Source organism: Marmota monax, unplaced genomic scaffold (assembly GCF_021218885.2).
Source record: "Marmota monax isolate L192 unplaced genomic scaffold, Marmota_monax_Labrador192_F-V1.1 WCK01_AAM20220418_F8-fsc00029, whole genome shotgun sequence".
Lineage (NCBI taxonomy): Eukaryota > Metazoa > Chordata > Mammalia > Rodentia > Sciuridae > Marmota > Marmota monax.
In genome coordinates, this window is record NW_026693024.1 from 17,572,749 (window position 1) to 17,592,678 (window position 19,930).

General features: G+C 41.3%; 1 protein-coding gene across 3 annotated transcripts; it reads right to left on the bottom strand.

The window, feature by feature from the left end:
* Nucleotides 1-1,983: 1,983 nt before the first annotated feature.
* Nucleotides 1,984-19,869, bottom strand: Tpmt (thiopurine S-methyltransferase). Of its 3 annotated transcripts, none has more exons than XM_046453554.1 (9): nucleotides 19,803-19,869; nucleotides 17,370-17,554; nucleotides 16,064-16,156; nucleotides 11,694-11,826; nucleotides 7,962-8,014; nucleotides 7,264-7,338; nucleotides 4,691-4,776; nucleotides 3,262-3,306; nucleotides 1,984-2,396 (listed from the first exon to the last, which is right to left on the bottom strand). In XM_046453554.1, the coding sequence occupies exons 2-9, from the start codon at nucleotides 17,507-17,509 to the stop codon at nucleotides 2,284-2,286; spliced, it is 738 nt and encodes a 245-aa protein (XP_046309510.1). In that variant the 5' UTR covers nucleotides 17,510-17,554; nucleotides 19,803-19,869; the 3' UTR covers nucleotides 1,984-2,283. The 3 variants fall into 3 exon arrangements, with proteins under 3 accessions (XP_046309510.1, XP_046309509.1, XP_046309511.1); XM_046453553.2 differs by having other exon boundaries at nucleotides 19,581-19,838; XM_046453555.2 differs by lacking the exon at nucleotides 16,064-16,156 and having other exon boundaries at nucleotides 19,581-19,841.
* Between the last annotated feature and the right edge of the window lie 61 nt (nucleotides 19,870-19,930).

Genomic DNA, 19,930 nt, shown 5'->3' on the forward strand with positions numbered 1-19,930 from the left:
TTTTAAAATATTTTTTTAGTTGTAGATGGACACTTTATTTATTTATGTGGTGCTAAGGATCAAATTCATGTGCCTCACACTTGCTAGGCGAGTGCTCTACCCCTAAGGCACAACTTCAGCCCTACTCTGGTGAATCTGTAATATAATGTTTGGCAAAAAATAAAGCACATCAGATAAGAAGTGCTAAAAAGTCAGAGCTATAAGGATTAAAGACTATTATTATTATTTATTTTGCAGTATTTGGGGAATCAAACCCAGGGTCTAGCACATGCTAGGCAAATAAATACTCTACTATGAAGCAACATTGCCAATACTTTTTATTTTGAGACAGGGTCTCTCTAAATTGCCCAGGCTGGCCTTGAACTTGTGATCCTCGTGCCTCAGCCTTCCAAATAGCTGGGATTATAGGCATGTGTCACCATGTTCAGCAAGACAATTTTGAGTTTTAGAAAGCATTTAGTAGAAATCTTTCTTTGAAAGATCTTTGAGTGTGTGCCATGTACTTATATACATATATAAATGAGCATACATCTAGATTGTTCCTATTATGAGAATAAAATAGTGATAGGTGTAGCTACAGTTGTGAACAGGTAAATTACTTGGACTAACATCTCTGTGGGTTAGGTTTCTATTTGCACAGGAGTCCCTTTATTTGGGAACTCTCTCACAGGTACATCTTTCAGGCTACCTTCTGTGGTCCTCTGACCATTAACTGTTCACGATGCCAAATCCCTGGCTTGACCGAGGTCAGCATGAAAGCTTTGGTCCTATCTCTTTGTGCTTCTACTTCCCCACTCACCCACATAGACTATTACATTCTTTTCTTGTTTCCTCCAGACTGCTAATGATAACTTTGAATACCTACGTTGGACATCATAACCCTGTGTAGGCAAGGGCAAGGCAGTTAATGAATCATGGTTCAGATCCTCTGTTATTTAAAAGTACAAAATGAAATAAAAGGCATTTTTAGAAAAGTCTGAGAATAATTCAATTGCTGTAAAACAATGTATACCTTCTATCTTTTTTTTTTTTTTGAGAGAGAAAGAGAGAGAATTTTTTAATATTTATTTTTTAGTTTTCGGCGGACACAACATCTTGTTTGTATGTGGTGCTGAGGGTCGAACCCAGCGCCCCACGCATGCCAGGCGAGCGCGCTACCGCTTGAGCCACATCCCCAGCCCTATATCTTCTATCTTGAGACTTTTAAAAAAGTTCTTCCAATGAGGACACACATTACATGAAAGATTGACTATATCAGTATTCTGTTTTTCAGATGTCTAGGTGAGATGTGGCTGCCCCAGAGCTCCTGGTCCATGTTACAGTTTCACCCTCTCTGCATTCAGCTTACTGTTTTACTGTTTCAGCCCCAAGTCCAAAAATCTCAAAAGAGAATCAGATTGGCCCAGCTTGGGTCAGTGGTCCACTCTTGTTTCACTCAACTGGCTGTGTGGTATGTGTGGGTATGTGTGGCTCTGAGCCCACACTGTGGCCTGGGGACAGGGCTCGGGGAAATGAGAATCTTTTTTTTTTTTTTTTTTTGATACTGGGGATTGAATCCAGTATCCACATCTGGATCCACATCCCCAGCCCTTTTTGTATTTTACTTAGAGACTGGGTCTCACTGAGTTGCTTAGGGCCTTGGTAAGTTGCTGAGGCTGGCTTTGAACTTGCAATCCTCCTATCTCAGCCTCTGGAGCCACTGGATTATAGGCATGTGTCACTGTGCCAGCTCTTCTTATAGTTTGGGGAAAGAAAACATTTGTCCCATATAGGTTGGTTTACTTAAGTTTTAAAAAATCTGTTTCTTGATTTTGTTACATGTAGAGAAAATGTTACAGTGAATTCTAGGATTTCAGGATAAGATGGTTGCTTATAGTAAAAGCTCATCTTTTGCATAAGCTTTGTACTACTTTGAACCCTATTAAATCGTTACATTTCTTCCATGATTCTAAATTTCATAAAAATGCGAATTTTTCCAGTCAGTAGGTTATATGCATTATTTATTTTATCTTTTAATTATACAAGGAATACATGCTGACTACAAAAAATATTCTTAAAAATCTTTAAGACTCACAGGTTAACATTTTGCCTCCAGTTATATACTCCTCTGTAAAGGAGCTACCTTAACATTTAAGTACGAGTTTTCCTCTAAAAATTTATATGCACTTTTTGAGCAATGATCTATGATTTGACTTATGAGAAATTAAAAAAATTTTAAAACACCTATTTTTAAGGCTTAGCATGATTTTCAAAACCACATGACTTATTTTAGTTATATTTCATTTACTTTTCGGTAAGTAGATACAATTTTTCAAAGATGTAGTCAATTCCCCAAGTTTTATGTCTTTCTTCAAAAGTGTCGACCTTCTCAAGGCAAAGAATATTGCATTTTGTACCTAAAACGAGAAAGGGTCACACGTCAAAATTCTGTGAAGCAATAGTTAAACTATAGAACCAGCCCAGGTGTCCATCAATGGACAGATGAATAAAGAAACTGTGGTACATATACACATGGAGCTTATCCAGCCATAATGAAAAGAGAAATCATGTCATTTGCAGGGAAATGGATGGAACTTGAGAATATTATATTAAGTGATATAAACCAAACTCAGAAGGTCAAGGGTCGCATTTTTCTCTCATATGTGGAAGCTGGGGAGGAAAAAGGAGAAGAAAGGTGGTGAGGGTGGGGGTCTCATGAAAATCAAAGGGAGATCAGTAGAGGAAAGGGACCGAGGGGAAGGAGGAGGAGAGGAAAGGGGGAGTGCCAGGGAGTGACGCTGGACAAATTATACTGACACATTGTGTGCACACGTGTGAATATGTTACAGCAGGCCCTGCTCTTACATACAACTATATAACGCACCAATAAAAAATGTGGGGAAAAACTGAAGAATGTCATGAGGGTGCTTCTAAGAACACTTCACATGATTTTAAAGGGAGTGTGCACTGAGGCTCTTTCTCTTCTGTTTAATGCAAAATAGGAAATGCTAAGGACAAACTCTGGGCTCTGAATTGTTATCAATTAAAACTCCCAAGAGCAACAGTTAACATACCACCTCTGTAGAAGAGTTCAAATGTTTTAACACCAAGCGTATAGCCAAAAAGCCATGTTATAGAGATTGGTTCCTTTTCTAGGAGACAACGGTTTTCAATAAAATGGTCTTTGTCTTTTAAATTTCATAGGCTTTAATCACATACTAATAGTTTACTAACAGCTCAAAACAGTTAACCGTGGACTTAAAAAGTTAGAGCCTAACTTACCAAACAACCTTTGAATTTCAGTATCTGGCACATAAAATGGTGGGCCTAGGAAAAAGAGAAACAGGATGAAGAATGATTCCTATAAACCTGACTCTGAAGAGCAATGAGCGCCCCAGGCCTACCTCCACCTGTTCCCCGTGGCCCAGTTGTACCTGCTCTACACACAACTCCGTCATCGAAATAGGTGAGGATGTGCATGTTCTGTTTTTTTTTTTTTTTTTTGTTGTTGTTGTTTGTATTTTTTTTTTTTTTGCATATCTCATACAAAGAAGAAAACTGGGATATTGAGGGAATGATCTTGTTACATATCCATTCGAGTGTAGATAAAATAGAGGCTGAGCCAGCATGGATCTTTAGAACATGGAAATCAGGGTGGAGTCCATTAGTAAATTCCTTTGGGGTTTCTTGTCTTCTGGGCACTGATTTTCTTTCTACCTCCTGCACCCACTCACTTTCTGTATGCTCCTCCTCCTCCGCTGTGGGGCACAGAGTTTACTAGGAACCTTCCCTTTGCCTTTTAAGAGAGACTCCACCCCTAGACAGAGCCCGCTACGTCTCCTTCCCACGGGCCTTTCTGAGGCCTCTGTTCATGAATGGAATTCAGATCAGGTTAGCAGAACTAATTTCTGCCTGCAATAGCTTCTATTTCCATCCAACTGTCTCAGACTTAATTAGGGGCACTGGATCTCATCTCTTAATGAGTTTTTTTAGACCTAATTTATTCAGACAGAAAAAAAAGACTAACATATGCAAATATTTATATAACAAGGCTCTTTTTAAAAAACTCGACTAAAAATCCAAAAGGGGATTCTTAAAAATTAAAAGCCTATGTATTTGGTTTTCACTTCTCCCTGAAAATTAAAGTCCGGACATGACAAATGTTAAGTTTCAGTGTCCAGGCAAAATGAGTCTAGGAGAAAACACCCCGTTCATAGATTCAAAACAAGGGAGCCATAATGGGATGCAATAGATAAATTGTAAAGTTTAGGTTTAGAGATTTTCTGCCCACCCTATCACTTCTTCCCCAGCTGGTCCTGTGAGGGGGCACCTGTGTGTGTGCATAAGCACCTGACTGGCGCACTGCCACACCACGATGGTATGGCTATGCAGTATCCATGGCAGGGTGACCAGATCTCCCCTTCCTTCCACTCCAGCGCTTACGAGGTTTCTCTTGTATATTAGGATCGTCCATTTTCCTTTTCAACTATAGTTTGAGTATAAATAGTATATAAAATGTGAAAGGAATATACGAAAAACATATATAATATGGGAATACAAAAAAAAATGATCATTCCCATTAGCCCAAAGTAGAATTATCTTCATGCATACAAGTAATATGTTTCTCTTGAAATAAATTAGACCCAAAAATTCTTATTCATGTCAGAGAATTAAACAGAATATTAGGGGGAAAAAATAAAACCAGCTTTACCTGCATGTTTTGTTGGATCATAAGAAAGAACAGCCAGGAGGTACTGAAACCTTTCTCTCAGTAGGGACAACATGATATCCACATAGCTAAAGAGGACACAGAAAGGTTTAGGATACATTCCTCTGGGGACCTGAGGCAGGGCAGGAAGCCCGCGCTCATTTTCATCAACACACCCAAGTTAGTTCTCATTCTAAACACAGGAAATGGGTCCAGCAAATTATGGCCCTGTCTAAAGTGGGCGAGGAAAAAGAGCCAAGTTGCAGGCTGCTCCAAAGGACTGCGTTGCCACAGTGCTCAAGGAGGTGGCTCCCAGGCCAGGTCAGGGCTCAGTGTCACCCGGGCACGCACTCACTGAAAGGACAGATGCTGAACTCTGTCCACAGGTTGACTCAGCAGGTTTGCTGTGAGGCCGAGGATGCTGCAGTTTAACAAGTATCCTAGGTGCCTGGCCCCTCCTCCAGGGCATGTGTAGGAGATTCAAACTCAACCCTTTTCCTCTAATCTGCTGGGAGAGACAAGACCTCCATGCAGGTAAAAACTCAAGGTGGGGCTGGGAAGAGCACATGCATGAGGCCCTTGGTTTGATTCCCCAGCACTGCCAACACAAAAGAAAAAAGAAGAAAAAAAACATTAAAGTGGGCACGGTGGCATACACCAGAAATCCCAGGGGCTTGGGAGGCTGCGGCAGGAGGATTGCAAGTGCAAAGCCAGCCTCAGCAATGGAGAGGCCCTGAGCAACTCAGTGAGACCCTGTCTCTGAAACACAAAATAGGGCTGGGGATAGGGCTCAGTGGCTGAGTGGCCCCGAGTTCAGTCCCGAGTACCCGCCACTCCCGGCCCCCAAAAAGCATTCAAGGTGGCATGAGATTAAAGTCCTCCAACTGTGACCCAAGCCATGAGTGCTGCTGGAATGGTCCTTGCAGGGAGCAGGTGACACCACTTTCCAGCTATGTCTTGGTCCAGAGGGGGGACAGGACCCCAATTGGCCCATCAGTAGATGAACCAGGAGCCGGGGCTGGGCCTGGGGCAGGATGGTGAGGGGAACAACCAGGTGGCTCCACTTGGGAACGGAATTAGGAGAGGAGGAAAGCTAGGCGGTGGTGCTTGGCAAGCGTGCATTGTGCTGCTGTGCACAGTGTGCTGCTTTATCAGAGAATCTTACTCACGGTAAGAATCACACCATGCTTGCCCTGGGGAAAGAGCCGGACATGCCACACCTGGTCTGCCCTTGCCTGCCCTTGACATCCAGTTTGCTCCTCATTGCCTTGTGGGTTTCGCCAGGCAAACCAATGCCTCAAAGAAGAGGAGGCACATCCTGCCAGAGTGGGAAGTTTTGACATTTATCAGAATTGAGTTTAGTACCTGAGAGTGGTGTTTTATGGAGAAGAAAGCGTCTCAGGTGATGCTCTGAGTTGATAAAGGACACTTGAGTCCCATGTGAAAGGCAAAGCAGACATTGGAACTGTGGTGTAGATATTTGGGGGAAAGAACAAGGCTGGAAATATAAAAATCATAAGGGCAAAGGCCAGGTACAATTTATTCAGTCATTTCCCCCAACACTGGACATAGTATAAATTTAGAACATAGTAGGAACTGAAGAGTTAAATAAGGCACTTTCCACATATTTAATTTCCGTTAACACCCATGCTTTGAGGTGGTCAGATGTAGGGTGTGGATTTTAAAGCCACAACAATGAGGGTTAGAGCTCAGCTCCGTCTGTACTAACTGATGAGTAATTTAGTCTCTTTGAGTTTGGTCTCCTCATCACTGTAATGGAGTAAAGACAACGCATCCCTCCCAGACCTTCAGATGGACTTACGGCTTGATCTGGAGTGTCCCCCAAAACTCACGTGCTGGAGTCTTGGTCTCGAATGTGGCAATGTTGGGAGGAGGGGCCTTTGGAGGTGACTGGATCACAAGGGCTCTGACCTCGGTGGGTTTATCATGTATGAATTCATAGCTTAATGGGCTACTGCTGGTGGAGGGAGCTTCAGGAAGCTGGGCCGGTGTGGAGGAAGTAGGTTGTTGTGGGTGTGCCCTTGAGCTGACCTCAGCCCCTTCTCTGTCCTCTGTGCTTCCTGACTAAGATGAGGTGAGCAGTTTTCCTCCGCCACATGCTTTGTCATGATGTTTGCCTTACCACAGGTGTACGGGCAATCTGGCCAAGTGACCATGAACTGAGACCTTTGTGAGCCACAGTAAATCCTTCTTCCTTTGAATTGATTTATCTCAGGCATTTTGTCCCAGCAAAAGAAACCTGGCTAATACAGGTGAATTAAATATGTCAAACAACACCTGACAGAGGGCAAGTATCCAAGAGGTGTTACTGGGCCATATTAGTGAGGCAATGAGGATGGTGTGCAGCGATATTCCATGTTTGCAGAGGAGTAAACACAGAGGCCAAGAGAAGTTGAGTACTTTGACCAGGGCAACACAGCATAAAAGTGACAGAGCCACAGCCTTATACCTAGGTTCCTAGAGTGAAATCCTACGGTTTCCTAAAACTCAGTGGGTTTGTAAAAAAAAAAAAAAAAAAAAAGAAAGAAACAGAAAACAAAATCCAAATCACTTACCATTTGCGATCACCTGGATTAATGGCCACTAATGCTCCTCTATCCCAAATCCTGTCAAATTTGCCAATATTTGCTCTACCAGAAAGACAGAGGGAGAAATTGCAACATTTTATGTATGAAAAGTCAAATCCTGAACAAGATGTACCAGTTCCCCATGGCACACGCTGGTGCCTCACCCAGCATCAAGGGATTAGGATCTCAGGTCTGCTTTTCTTCACGGACTCCAGGGGTATGTTGATCTGGGTGTGGGGGGCTGTCCATTTCCTTATAGTTTAAGAGCCTGTGGCAGCGGTTTCCCTATTATTTTATGACTCAGAAACACAAGGAGAAATGAAGGACAATGTCTGACAACTCTGCTCCCAGCCTCTGGCTCAGCTATCAGAAATTTCAGATGGGATCTTGCTTGCTGGTGAACCTAGCCGTTCACTTCTGCGCAGGCCAGGAGCAGGGTAGAAGACACTATCTCACTCCCCCTACCTTTTCCTATTTGCCTGGGTTTGGGAGCTATCTCCTAGTTTGGGAGCTCTCCGAGAATATTAATGGACAGATAAGGAGTCTATAAGAAAAATATCTGCAGAACAGAGATTCAAATCAGTGCCTCATGGAGTTTACACCAACAGGCAGAAGTGACGAGAAGACCCCCAGCCCCTGGCCAGCACCCACTGTTTTGAAAGCATAGATGTAGAATTCAGTCTTACCTGGGAAGGTCAAAAATGCTGCAACAGTACAATGAAATATTCCCGGAAGAACTCTGTAATGAAACAATGAAAAAATTTTTTCTACTTAGTTAAGGTGTATTTGAATGCCAAAGAAGAAAAAGAAGTTCCAAAAAAAGCAAAGGCGGCAAAGAGAGAATGAAATACATAGTAAACACAGCAATTTTAATGTAGTTTAATTTACAATTAATTATTAATTAATTTAATGTACCTTATTTACTCTTTTAAAACCTGTGTTGGGTTCTTTAGGACCAACTCAAAGAGGAAAATCATAGAGTACAACCCTAAAGATCAGTGAGGTATTATATTTATATATATATTTAGTTGTAGATGGACACAATACCTTTATTTAATTTATTTATTTTTATGTGGTGCTGAGGATCAAACCCAGGGCCTCACACATGCCAGGCGAGCGCTCTACCACTGAGCCACAACCCCGGCCCTGACGTATTATGTGTTTTGAGGTTAAAATTCTAGTAATGCTTACTTGAGTAGGGTCCTGACATTTTCGCCCTGCTATAGATAAATTTGCAGCTCAATCAGCCTGCTGATACAGACAGATTTATTTATTTATTTATTTTTAAAAAATTTTTTAATATTTATTTTTCAGTTTTCGGCGGACACAACATCTTTGTTTGTATGTGGTGCTGAGGATCGAACCCGGGCCGCACGCATGCCAGGCGAGTGTGCTACCGCTTGAGCCACATCCCCAGCCCAAGACAGATTTTTTAATTGGTGCATTATGGTTGTACACAGTGATGGGATTTGAGTTACCTGTTTGTACTTGCACGTAATATAACAGTACAATTTGGCCAATATCACTCCACAGCAGTTCCCCCTTCCCTTCCCTTCTCCCACCCCCTGCTCTGATCTCCCTCCGTTTTTCATAAGATCCACCCCCCACCACAACCTTCTTTCTCTTTTTCCTCTCTAGCTTCCATATATGAAAGAAAACACAACCCTTGACCTTCTGAGTTTGGCTTATTTCGCTTAACCTAATGGTCTCAAGTTCCATTCACTTTCCTGCTAGTGGCTGAATAAATACCACATTTTCTTTACCTATTCATCTATTGACAAATACGTAGGTTGGTTCTATAGTTTGGCTATTGTGAATTGTGCTGCTATAAACATGGTGTGCATGTACCTCAATAGTATGATGATTTTGATTCTTCAGGATAAATACCAAAGAGGGGGATAGCTGGTCATATGGTAGTTCCATGCCTAACCTTTTGAGAAACCTCCACACTGTTCTCCACAGTGGTTATATTAATGTACAGTCCTACCAACAGTGTGAAAGTGCATTTATTATTGTTTGTTCTCTTGATGACTCCACTCATACATATTTAAAATGTTATTCAGGAAAAGTGTGTTTGTACTGCCTCCCCCATTTCTCAATCACTCCACCATGAGCACTTGTTGACTGAGCACTTGGGTGACAGGAGGGGACCTATCCTGAACTCTAGGTAATGCATGTGAGTTTGACTCAGTCTCTGACTGCAGAGAAACAGGATGACAGAGAAACAGATGGCCAGTTTGGTCATGGTGTGTGCCTGAGGACATTGTGAACACAGAAGACAGAGCAAGGGGCTTTCCGGGATCCTTGGGGCAGGTTGAACAAGAGGGAGCCTCAGATGGCGTCTTGATGTATCTGTTGACATCAAAGTGGGGGGCTGGGGGTGCACTCCAGGGAGAGCAACACGATGCAGACCTGAGAAGTCTGGGAGCTGGGAGTGCGGGGGAGGGCCGTGTAAGAAAGGTGCATCAGGATGCGCCAGATTTGACCGGAACCAAGGCACCAGTACAGGTTCCCAAGTAGAGGAGAGAAGGTCTTGAACACCAGCTTGGAAGCTCTGTGGGGGTCATCCAGAGGGTAGGGGATGCTGGAGGCTGGAAAAACAGCCAGTGGATCTCTCCTTTGGTTGCAGACTGGAATCCCTGGGCAGCTTTAACCAGTATTGACGCTCCTGCCCCAGAAGACTCCAATTTAATTGACTTGGGTGAGACTTGGGAATTTTTAAAAGACTCATGGATGATTTTAAATGTGCAGCCAGGGCTGGAAAGCACTACCCTAAGAGGGAGTCTGGAAGCAGGCCTAGCTTCTTTGGACTAAGCAAACTCCCAGAATTCCTACATGATTGAGAACGGGTTGGAGGTGGGGTAACTTTAAAGCAAAGTGTTATCAAGTCTTGTACTGAACTGAGCAATAAATTTCAATATTTAGAAGAGAATTTGTGAGAGACTGGGTATACAAATGGACAACAGCCAGGCCATTTATGACAACATGACTCTGAACCACAACCTGGGTCTACCTGGTTAATGACTGCCAGCTTCCCTGACACCTACCACCAGCCCCTCCAACTCTGACCTACCACAGCAAATCAAATACACTCCCCAACCAGCCACACAGGATGGCCATCCTAGATGCCCACCTGGCACATCCCCAGGCCAACAGCCTCCGGTCAGTACACACCAGGAGGCCTTTCCCCCACTATCATGTTTTCCTGCTCTTCTGCAGCCTTTGAGTCTCTGCTAAACACAAGTGGCTGACTCCCTCTTAAAATCAGCCTCTGCTGTCATCTGGGTGGGTTTGTTTATTTCTCTATTATTACTGCAAACTAGAGGCATTGTTCCACTGGATCAGGGTGATGACAACCCCCAAAGCCATCGTCTCCAGCCCTAACACCACCCCTTTCGTATCCTTCAACTCATCATCCCCAGAATAGAACTCATTTTCTCTGCTCTTCGACTTGCTGCTTTATTCTCTACCACCTGACTAGTTAGTTACCCGAGCTAGAAATGGAACCCATCACCCCCTTTATCCCCGCTCAGTCTCCAAACCCTGCCAGTGACACTGCAAATGTTGCTTTAATTCATCCTGTATTCTCTCCATGCCTCATTCTCCTCCCCCAGGCCTTTGAGATCTCCTTCCTGGGCCACTGCCACACCCTCCTATTGAGAGGCTACCTCCCTTCAAGTAAATTCCCATGAAGGCGTAAAGGTGATCTATCTCTAATGGAAATCTGGCCCTGTCCTGATGCTACTTAAACCCCACTGTGCAGAAGCAGTGCTGACTTCCGGGGGCATCTGAGATCAGGGACTCAAGCCTTGCCTTTTCCCAGGCTTGTCACCATGAGTCAGTGTGTACCCCAAGCTGGGCTGGGTCACTCCCTGTCATTCCCTTAATCCCCTAGGTCTTTAAGTTTGTTCCATGCATTACGTAGTTTCGTTTCTGTTTCTTTTTTCTCCTAAGCTAAGAGATTTTTTAGGGCAGAGACTATATCATCTTTTATTTCTTCAATGTCTGATACAGGTTTTGCCACCTAATAGATTCTCAGAAAAGGACTATTAATTTAAAAAGAAGGAGGAGAAGGAGAAATAGAAAAATAAAAGGTTAGGGGTATAGTTCAGTGGTAGAGCATTTGCCTAGCATACATGAGGCCCTGTGTTCCAGTCCAACACCTAGTGTGTATGCGTGCATGCGTACACACACACACACACACACACACACAGACCAAACCAAACTGTGCGGCTCAGTGCAGTGGAGTACAGAGAGACTTTGACCTCAGCTTTTGTATTTCTCTACGCCTATATATCTATCTATCTATCTATCTATCTATCTATATATATATATATATATATTTGGCTAGCTACCATCTATATTTTGAGGCCCTAGTTCCTTACTGTATATAATTACTTACCAAGATCAAAACAAACCTTAAATACTTTGGTGCCAGGAATTTCAGCAATTGGTTCTTCTGAGTAAGAGAGGTTTTGCTCCATAAAAAATTCCCGTATCCCAAGTTCACTGATTTCCACACCAACTACACTGTGTCCCCGGTCAGCAAACCTACAAAAAACAACATATTTATACTTACAATCCAAATAAAATACTAAATAAAGGCATATACCTCAATAAACATGTTTTCTTTAATTTTAAGGGATTCATATATATCTAGGTTCATGAGGTTCCTTCCACAAGACTTGAAAGACAGGGGGATCTATGTACTTTCAAACCTCCTGTTAAGTAGATTTCTGCAAAGTTGATTTATATGACTTTAGTAAAAAATAAAATTTGGAATGTTGAGTATTGATTTAAACCTATGTATCTGACTTGAGGAAATGCTTTCAATGTCCCTAAATCCATGCTTTCCATTAAACCATTGCGTGTGGAGGACAGGTCTATATCTGTGCGGCTCAGTGCAGTGGCCATTAACTCCTTGGCTACCAAACAGCGGTCTGACAGAGGAACTGAAATTTTTTTTTGGGGGGGAACTGATTTTTAAATTTTATTTAGTTTAAACATATAAAGCCACTGTGATGCGTAGCTACTATATTGGAGCACACAGCTCTAGAACATTAGCTTCCATTTCTATAATTATCTCATTTCTATTTATTTATAACAAATATCCTAAATTTTTTTATCAGCATATGCAACTAACATTTTCCTGGCAAGCTAATTATAGAAATCACAGTTTTGGGATCTTGGACACTGGAGAAAATAGTATCAACTGCTGGGTTTCTGATCTCGCAACTTAAAGGCTCAGGGGTCACTCCAGGTAAACTGGGCTGACTGGGCTGCGCAAAATAACCACACGAGAGACACAAATACTGTGACGGCTCCTCTGACCTTAAGGGTCCTCAGGAAGAGAGAGGGCGAAAGCATGCGCTGACCCCTTTTATTGAGGCAAAGTATTCAAATGAGGCAAGGAGTCAGGTTTCAGGGAGCTGAGTCTATATCTTCATGGTGTCCACTGTCAGCAGGTTGATTGACACCTGGGTAGGCCACACCCAAGGGTACAGTAAGAGAAGGGGACACACACAAGGCACTTCCATGGAAGATTCTATCCTAAACAGGGCAAGGGATTATATTACAAAGGAACAGGTGAGCATAGCTTCACCCATGGGGCTGTAGCAAGACACACCCATGCACGAGACACCGACCCTCGGACCTAAGAAGGGTGGGAAAGCTCTGCCACATTTATGTGACTGAGCGCCTCAGCACCCAGCCAGGGAGTGTGACTCAGTCATGGGTGAGGTTGGTTTCCCACAATCAACAGCACAAATACCTTGGCACAGTAATAAGGTTAGGTCCAATTACATAAGAATAGTCAGTTCTGCTGCAGTGTGACACATGCTTTCCTAAAAATCGCTACAGTATGCAAAATTGTGCAGGCCATGTAGTCACATGGCTGATGGAAATGTGGGGGTTAGGGAACGACATTTAAAAACTGTACAGTGCCACAGTAAACAGAAACAAGCAGGAACCTGACAATAATGGGTTCACACATGTGAAATGGTTAAGAATAGATAAATACTGCCACATGGCACTTCCCCTTGAAAAAGACCTAAAGTTTTCTTGTAGAGGTGGGCACTGGCAGGGCTGCGATTGGTGAATTATTGTGAAGTGATGGAGGAGTGTTACTGGAAACCAAATGGAAAGTTGCAGTACCTGGCGAGCACAACATAGGCTCATAGCACCTGGGGTAAATTGAGGCTGCAGGTGGTGCTGGGGTGTGTGCGCAGGCACGTGCTGTCTGGTCAGCACACGTTGGAGCACTCTTCTGCTTTTGCCTAACGTTTCTTGCAGACGAAATCACCAGAAAGCAAATGGAAAAATCATACAGTCCTCTAATTGTTCCCCAGAATATCAGTTGAGTTAGAACAAAATTCACATTTTCAAAACAAGAACAAGACTGACTGTTACCTATTATCTACACAAGAGTACATCCTTTCAACCAGGGCAGAGCATGAACTGTTTGCAGTTCCAAAATGAAACATACTAACTGCTTCTCTTGTATTTCCTAGGAAATTTGTGAACTAATACACAGGGAATATTTTTTAATTTTCATTTTCAAAAAATGCATTTTTTGAAATTATACAATATAAACAAAGAAAGTATCCAAATTGACTACATTTTCCCCCTCATTCAACACGTGGAAAAATGAAGCATGTTCTACAACAGAGTGGCATTAAAACAAAACAAAATAAAAACAAAAGCCTAAACAGCTTAAACATTTCATTTTGATGCTTATGGTTAAGTTGATCTATTCACTCTGATGTCTATATAGATTTCGAACATGGACCTAGTTAAATAAATGAAAATTTCTCTAATATAATAACTTACATGCCACCACAGTAGCTCAGTTCTGATATGTCATCGTTATTATATTTTGCAGTGCTGGGGATTGGACCCAGGGTTCTGTGCATGCTAGCAAGTGCTCTACCACTGAGCTACAGTCCCAGCTCCAAATGGCTTTAGACCAAAAAATATTCAACAACCACACTTAACTGGTTTATTCCTCATATTGTTAATAGAGTTAATATAAACTATTTGCAAATAGTTTCCAAAGTAACTCTGTCTTCTGGTTCAGTGAGGTGGTCAACCCCTATGTCTAACAATAGAGAGAAATGTTCTCAAGTTCATGGCCACATTGGATCTTAAGCCACAGCACCCGTTTAACATATTCTCTCTCTCTCTCTCCCCTTCCCTTTGTGGTGCTGGGAATTGAACCCAGGGCCTTGTGCATGTGAGGCAAGCACTCTACCAACTGAGGTATATCCTCAGCCCTTAACATACACTCTTATCTATAAGTTGAAAGAGCGAGAGCTGTCAAAATTTTGCCATCTTTATTGAAAAACCAACTATAAATACACCTTTCCTCCATGGATAGTCACTGATGATAGAGGGAACAGAATATTTTTACTCTATTTTGCCTTTACTATATTTTGCATTTAGTAGTCTTTTTTCTTTCCTACTTAATGATCAAATTTCTCAACATTTAAGCTTAAAAATGAAGATGTCTTGGCAGGTAAGCTTGTGTTTTGTGTGTGTGTGTGTGTGTGTGTGTATTATTAAAACAGAGTTCTGTATAGAAAACAAATTCCAGGTTCCTGACTTTAGGGTAACCCACAGTAACAGTGGCTTATTAATTAATGTGAATTATTTTGGTAGGAATTACTTGCAAGGAATATTTTATGCATCACTGATTTTATAACAATGATTCATGATTGAAAAAACTCTCTTGTTTTTGGACGGTGTGAGGATTGGACCCCAGGACTTCATACATGGCTAAGCAAGTGCTCTACCCTTAAGCTACATCCCCAGTATCTTTTCCTTTTTTTTTTTTTTTTTCTTGGTGGTGGGGTGGTGCCAGGGATTGAACTCAGGGGCACTCGGCCACTAAGGCACATCCCCAGCCCTATTTTGTGTTTTATTTAGAGACAGTGTCTCACTGAGTTGCTTAGCGCCTCACTATTGCTGAGGCTGGCTTTGAACTTGCGATCCTCCTGTCTCAGCCTCTGGAGCCACTGAGATTACAGGCATGTAATCAGACACTCAGCCCCTCTCCCTTTTTATTCCTTAAAGACAGGGTCTCATTAAGCAGTTACCCTGGGTAGCCTTGAACTTTCAATCTTCTTGCCTCACCCTTCTGAGTAGCTGGATTGTAGGTGTATGCCACCACACCTTGTCATTACAAAAATTTTTATTTGCTCATAGTGAGAGAGTGAGCTGAGCTGCACAGTGGACCATAAACACTGTCCTGCCAAAAACTTATAAGACATTTAAAATTTTTCTGTTTATCTCTATTTCAAATACCTAAAGTTAATTTAGGTTAATTCCTCAACTACCTACAATAATGAAACCATGCTCAAAGATACTGGGTTTTCTCCCCTGCTGGTTCCAAACTAATTTTTTTCCTTTGAAATGTAATGCAAAAAACCTGTGTCTGCTTCCTTTATTACTGTTTGAAAATATTGCCTCTAATTACATAACTATCAATAAGAGTCTACTAAAAATAAAGAATTCCTCTGCATTTCCTGAGGACGATTTTTTTTTTTTTTTTTTTTGGTACTGGGGATTGAACCCATGGGTGCTCTCCCACTGAGCTACATCTCCAGCCCTTTTATTTTTTGAGACAGGGTTTCACTAAATTGCCCAGGCTGGCCTTGACCGTCCTCCTGCCTCAGTCTCCCAAGTAGCTGGGATTACAGACATGTGCCACTTTTCAACCTATATCCTGTTAAATATTCACTCAAAGAATTTATCGTGAAAGACCAGTATGTTGATGGAAATCTCTTCCTACCATTTCATCTCAACAGCTTTTCCACAAAGAGGGAAAAATACTCTTAGTCCACTCTCCCTTTTAAGAAAAGTATCCAAATGTTTCTTTAACAGCCTGCGGAGAGAGAAAAAAATGTGATGTACACACAGATGACTTTTTATGCATCACCTCATTTAAAATTCTCTGAAATCTTAATGAGTAGGTAATGTTATTATAACATTCACTTTACATATGAATGAACAGGACAGTTAAGTAACTGGTTTAGTCATCCTTCTAGTAATAAATGACTTACACACTGGGTTTTCCTGATCCGTAATTAAAATTAAAAAAATTTTTTTTTCTTGGTCAATGTGTTTTGAAAATTCTGTATTAATCTTCACATGTATACTTAACAAAGAAAGTGTTGTGGAGAGGGAGCCTCTGAACCTGTGGAGTTTTCAACAACTGTTTTATGGAAATTTCTCTAAATAACTTTAACTCTTACAGTTTAATTTCCTCTACGGACACGTGGCTCTTCTAAGGCCACCCCTAAGGCAGAGGTGATCTATAACAATGTTCTGGGATGATGCCTCAATTTCTATTCACTGAAAAAGTGATAATAATAATAATAATGAAAACAACATCTTTTGGATAGTGGGGTGTTGGCCTAGAACAAAGATTGTCTATAATGATCACTTAACTCAAATGGGTTCCATAATTTGTCATTGCTTCTACAAAGACAAATACTGCTGCTAAGAAGTTGCTTGATATTCTAGCTCACATATTTTCTCTTCCTCTCTCTTCTTCACCATACAGAAGAACAATAGAATACATGTGACTGGAAATCTGTCAAAACACCCCCACTTTGGAGTATAGAGAGATGGTACTTCAGCATCTGCTTTGTATAGGCCTGCATGACCATAGATAGAGGCTACCAGCAATTTGGTTTTATATGTAGTTTTTAATTGTAGGTGGATACAATACCTTAATTTTACTTTTATGTGATGCTGAGGATCAAACCCAGTGCCTCACACGGGCCAGGTGAGTGCTCTACCACTGAGCCACAGCCCCCCAGCCTTGCTACCAGCAATTTTATAAAGAAAGACATATCATAAATCTAAGATGCCTTCAGTTGTAAGTCGCATCATTGTTTGTACTCTATTGGAAGAAAACAGATTGCCAATTCAATTATGACATGCCACAGATGCATTCTCATTTCAGAATTGATACGTATGACAAACTAAAAATGTGCCTCTTAAAAATCAGTCTAACAACTGATATTATTATTTCTGTTTCAAAATCAGTGTGTGATACAGAATTTCTCTTTCATAGAACAAACATATCTTACTGATGTCCTTGTTCTTGATGAAATCCAATTTTGTGGGTCACCCACTTGTCCTGCCATTCTTCCAGGGTTAGTATTCGGTTTTTCTGTACCTCCCAATCGGGGTACTCTTCAATATCAAGTGAAGTTCTTGTATCACTCATTGTGTATAATAGACACCTTTGTCTACAGGCAGATATCTCCAATTCCTAAATGGAAAATATGTGCAATGTTGTTATTTAAGGACCCTGCAATTCTACTACTAAACTCAATGAAAACCTAGTATCCTTGGGAGTACGGCTTCTAACAAATATTTCACAATTCAACAGAAAGTCATGCAAAAAATTACTTTTCAGTGAGTCTGATGGTAGAGGCATAACTCATGTTACACATTAGGAAAGATCTTTAAATAAATTGAATTATGCCTTAACACTACAGTAAAAGAGAAGGATTTAAGCTTCAAAAAGGTAGAAAAAAAAATCAGACATCACACAGTAACATTCATAAACTTAGAATTTTTTCTAGCATCTTAATTTTAAAAATTTTCATATTTATGTTTTAGTTTTCATCAATATTATAGTATACACAATTTGAAGAGTTTAACAGATTTGCTATGAAATAAGCAGTCCTTTTTCCCCATGAGAGACAACCATCTTTAACTCTTTTAGCTGGGTCATGCTATCTTAAATTTGCATGTTTATTTTGTATCTTCTTAATTTGTTCATTTCTAGGTAGCATCTAGAGAAGATGAGCATTTACCTCTCTTACAAATTCCAGGCACACATTCATTCACACACACACACACACACACACACACACACCATCCTTCTCATCTTTCCTATCTTTCAAATATACTCGCAACATACTTTTGTTGAAATATTTGGTGTGTACATTATAACTAGGTAGGTTCAAAGTTTAACAATATAGTATTCTATGATTACTTTTCCTTTTCTTCACAACTTTTGATTCTGTACTGGTTTCTCTCATTTATAAAATTTTCATGAACTCACTAATTCAACTCCAAGCTCTGCCAATTGTCCTGGTTTCCCATCAATATACTCTCAACTCTTAATCATCAGATATGAGGATTAAATTCTGTTATTGGTGGGGTTTCAAGAAGGAGGCAAAATACATGCAGGAGTTCAGTATCTCATTTGTTCATCATAATCTGTATTTTAAAATAATTTTCTCCTAGCTTATTTTTTGCGTGGGAAAATGCACACAAAGGGAACTGAGAAAAAGAACATATAAACATACCTGTAGGTCTATCAGAATGTAGAGGAAAATGTCCTTTCAATTTTGCAATATTAAGGACAAACACCACAATTCCAAAATTCCCTTTAAATCATTAGCGAAGCTAATTTGGTTTGGATTGAACTAGCATGTTATTATTGGCAGCTCAAACTTAATGATTTATTCATGAATAGCAAATTTGCATAAAAGCAAGAATTTCAGGAAAAAGTTCCCCTTTTGTTGCACAATTTGGCATCAGTGTGCTTAGGATTAAAGGAAAAGGCATATTTCAGGATTCACTTTTCAACAAATACTTGTTAACAAGTGGCTTTTGCAAGGCCTTGAAGATATCAGAAGGGGACAGTTTTCTGAGAGGCCCTGGGAAGTGTTCGATTATATTGGGTACACAAAAGCAAGAGAGTTGCAGGAACTGGACCCCTGAGTCCAGAGATCCCTCCTACAGAAGTTCTTTACTGAAACTAAATGGGAAGCACAGTCTATATCATTCACTAGAGCAATCCGGAATTACAAGACTCCATTCCTTTTCCACAGACTTGATCTATATTAATATCATAAATATCATCACTTCTTAATTCTAACAGCTTCTTAACGTGTACTCCACTTGTCTAGGTCATTTCTTAAGAAATAATGTTTCTCAACACGATATAAACGCAAAGTACCAGAATCAGAAAAGGCAAATTTCACAATGATCCCTTCTCATAAAAGTTAATTTCAAATGTGCTCATCGGTCGCCCAGGTCCTCCTTCACCTTAAAAAAATAAACCCTATTTCTACTTTAGTTACATTTTAATATTTTGTTGGATTGAGTGACTTCCCTAAGTCACACAAATTTTGAGTAAGGGCTTGGTGAAGCTTTTTACAAATGCACACGCTAGTTAACACACCACTGAGCAGGCCTTAGAATATTCACGACTCCCAGCTTTCCCTGCCCCAAGGGCACAAGTCACTATTTTGGCAGTTTTCTCTTTTCTTAAAACTCACCAATATAAACAGTGCTTCGTGCGTTCTCTTGAAATCTTGGATTCAAGGACCGTGCGCTACCTGACCTCTTTAGTACTACTTCTCGCTTAGGTTCCTTGACCCCATTTCAGGGCGCGGATGGCATCCGCGCTCCCGGTTCGCGAATTCGGGAAGGCTTCCAGGAGCGCAGGCACTCCAGGCAACACTCTCCTCCCGGCTCGCTCAGGGCGCCCCAGGACTCACCTCTCCGGTCCCCGGCTGCCTGTCTCTGCCCGCGTCCCTCCTCCCGCGGAGCTCCCGCCAAAGGGCCCCTCCTACTCCCCCGAGGCCCCGCCCCGCCGGATAGCCCCTCCTCCTTCCGCGCCTCCTGC

Bases quoted from the DNA above. Each gene is read 5' to 3' on its own strand.
- Tpmt (XM_046453554.1), bottom strand. From the start codon at position 17,509: ATGAGTGATACAAGAACTTCACTTGATATTGAAGAGTACCCCGATTGG. The intron at 7,339-7,961 runs GTAAGACTGAAT...TCTTTCTGGTAG, and splicing joins AGCATTTTTGACCTTCCCAG to AGCAAATATTGGCAAATTTG. The intron at 3,307-4,690 runs GTAAAGCTGGTT...TCTTTTTCCTAG, and splicing joins TGATCCAACAAAACATGCAG to GCCCACCATTTTATGTGCCA.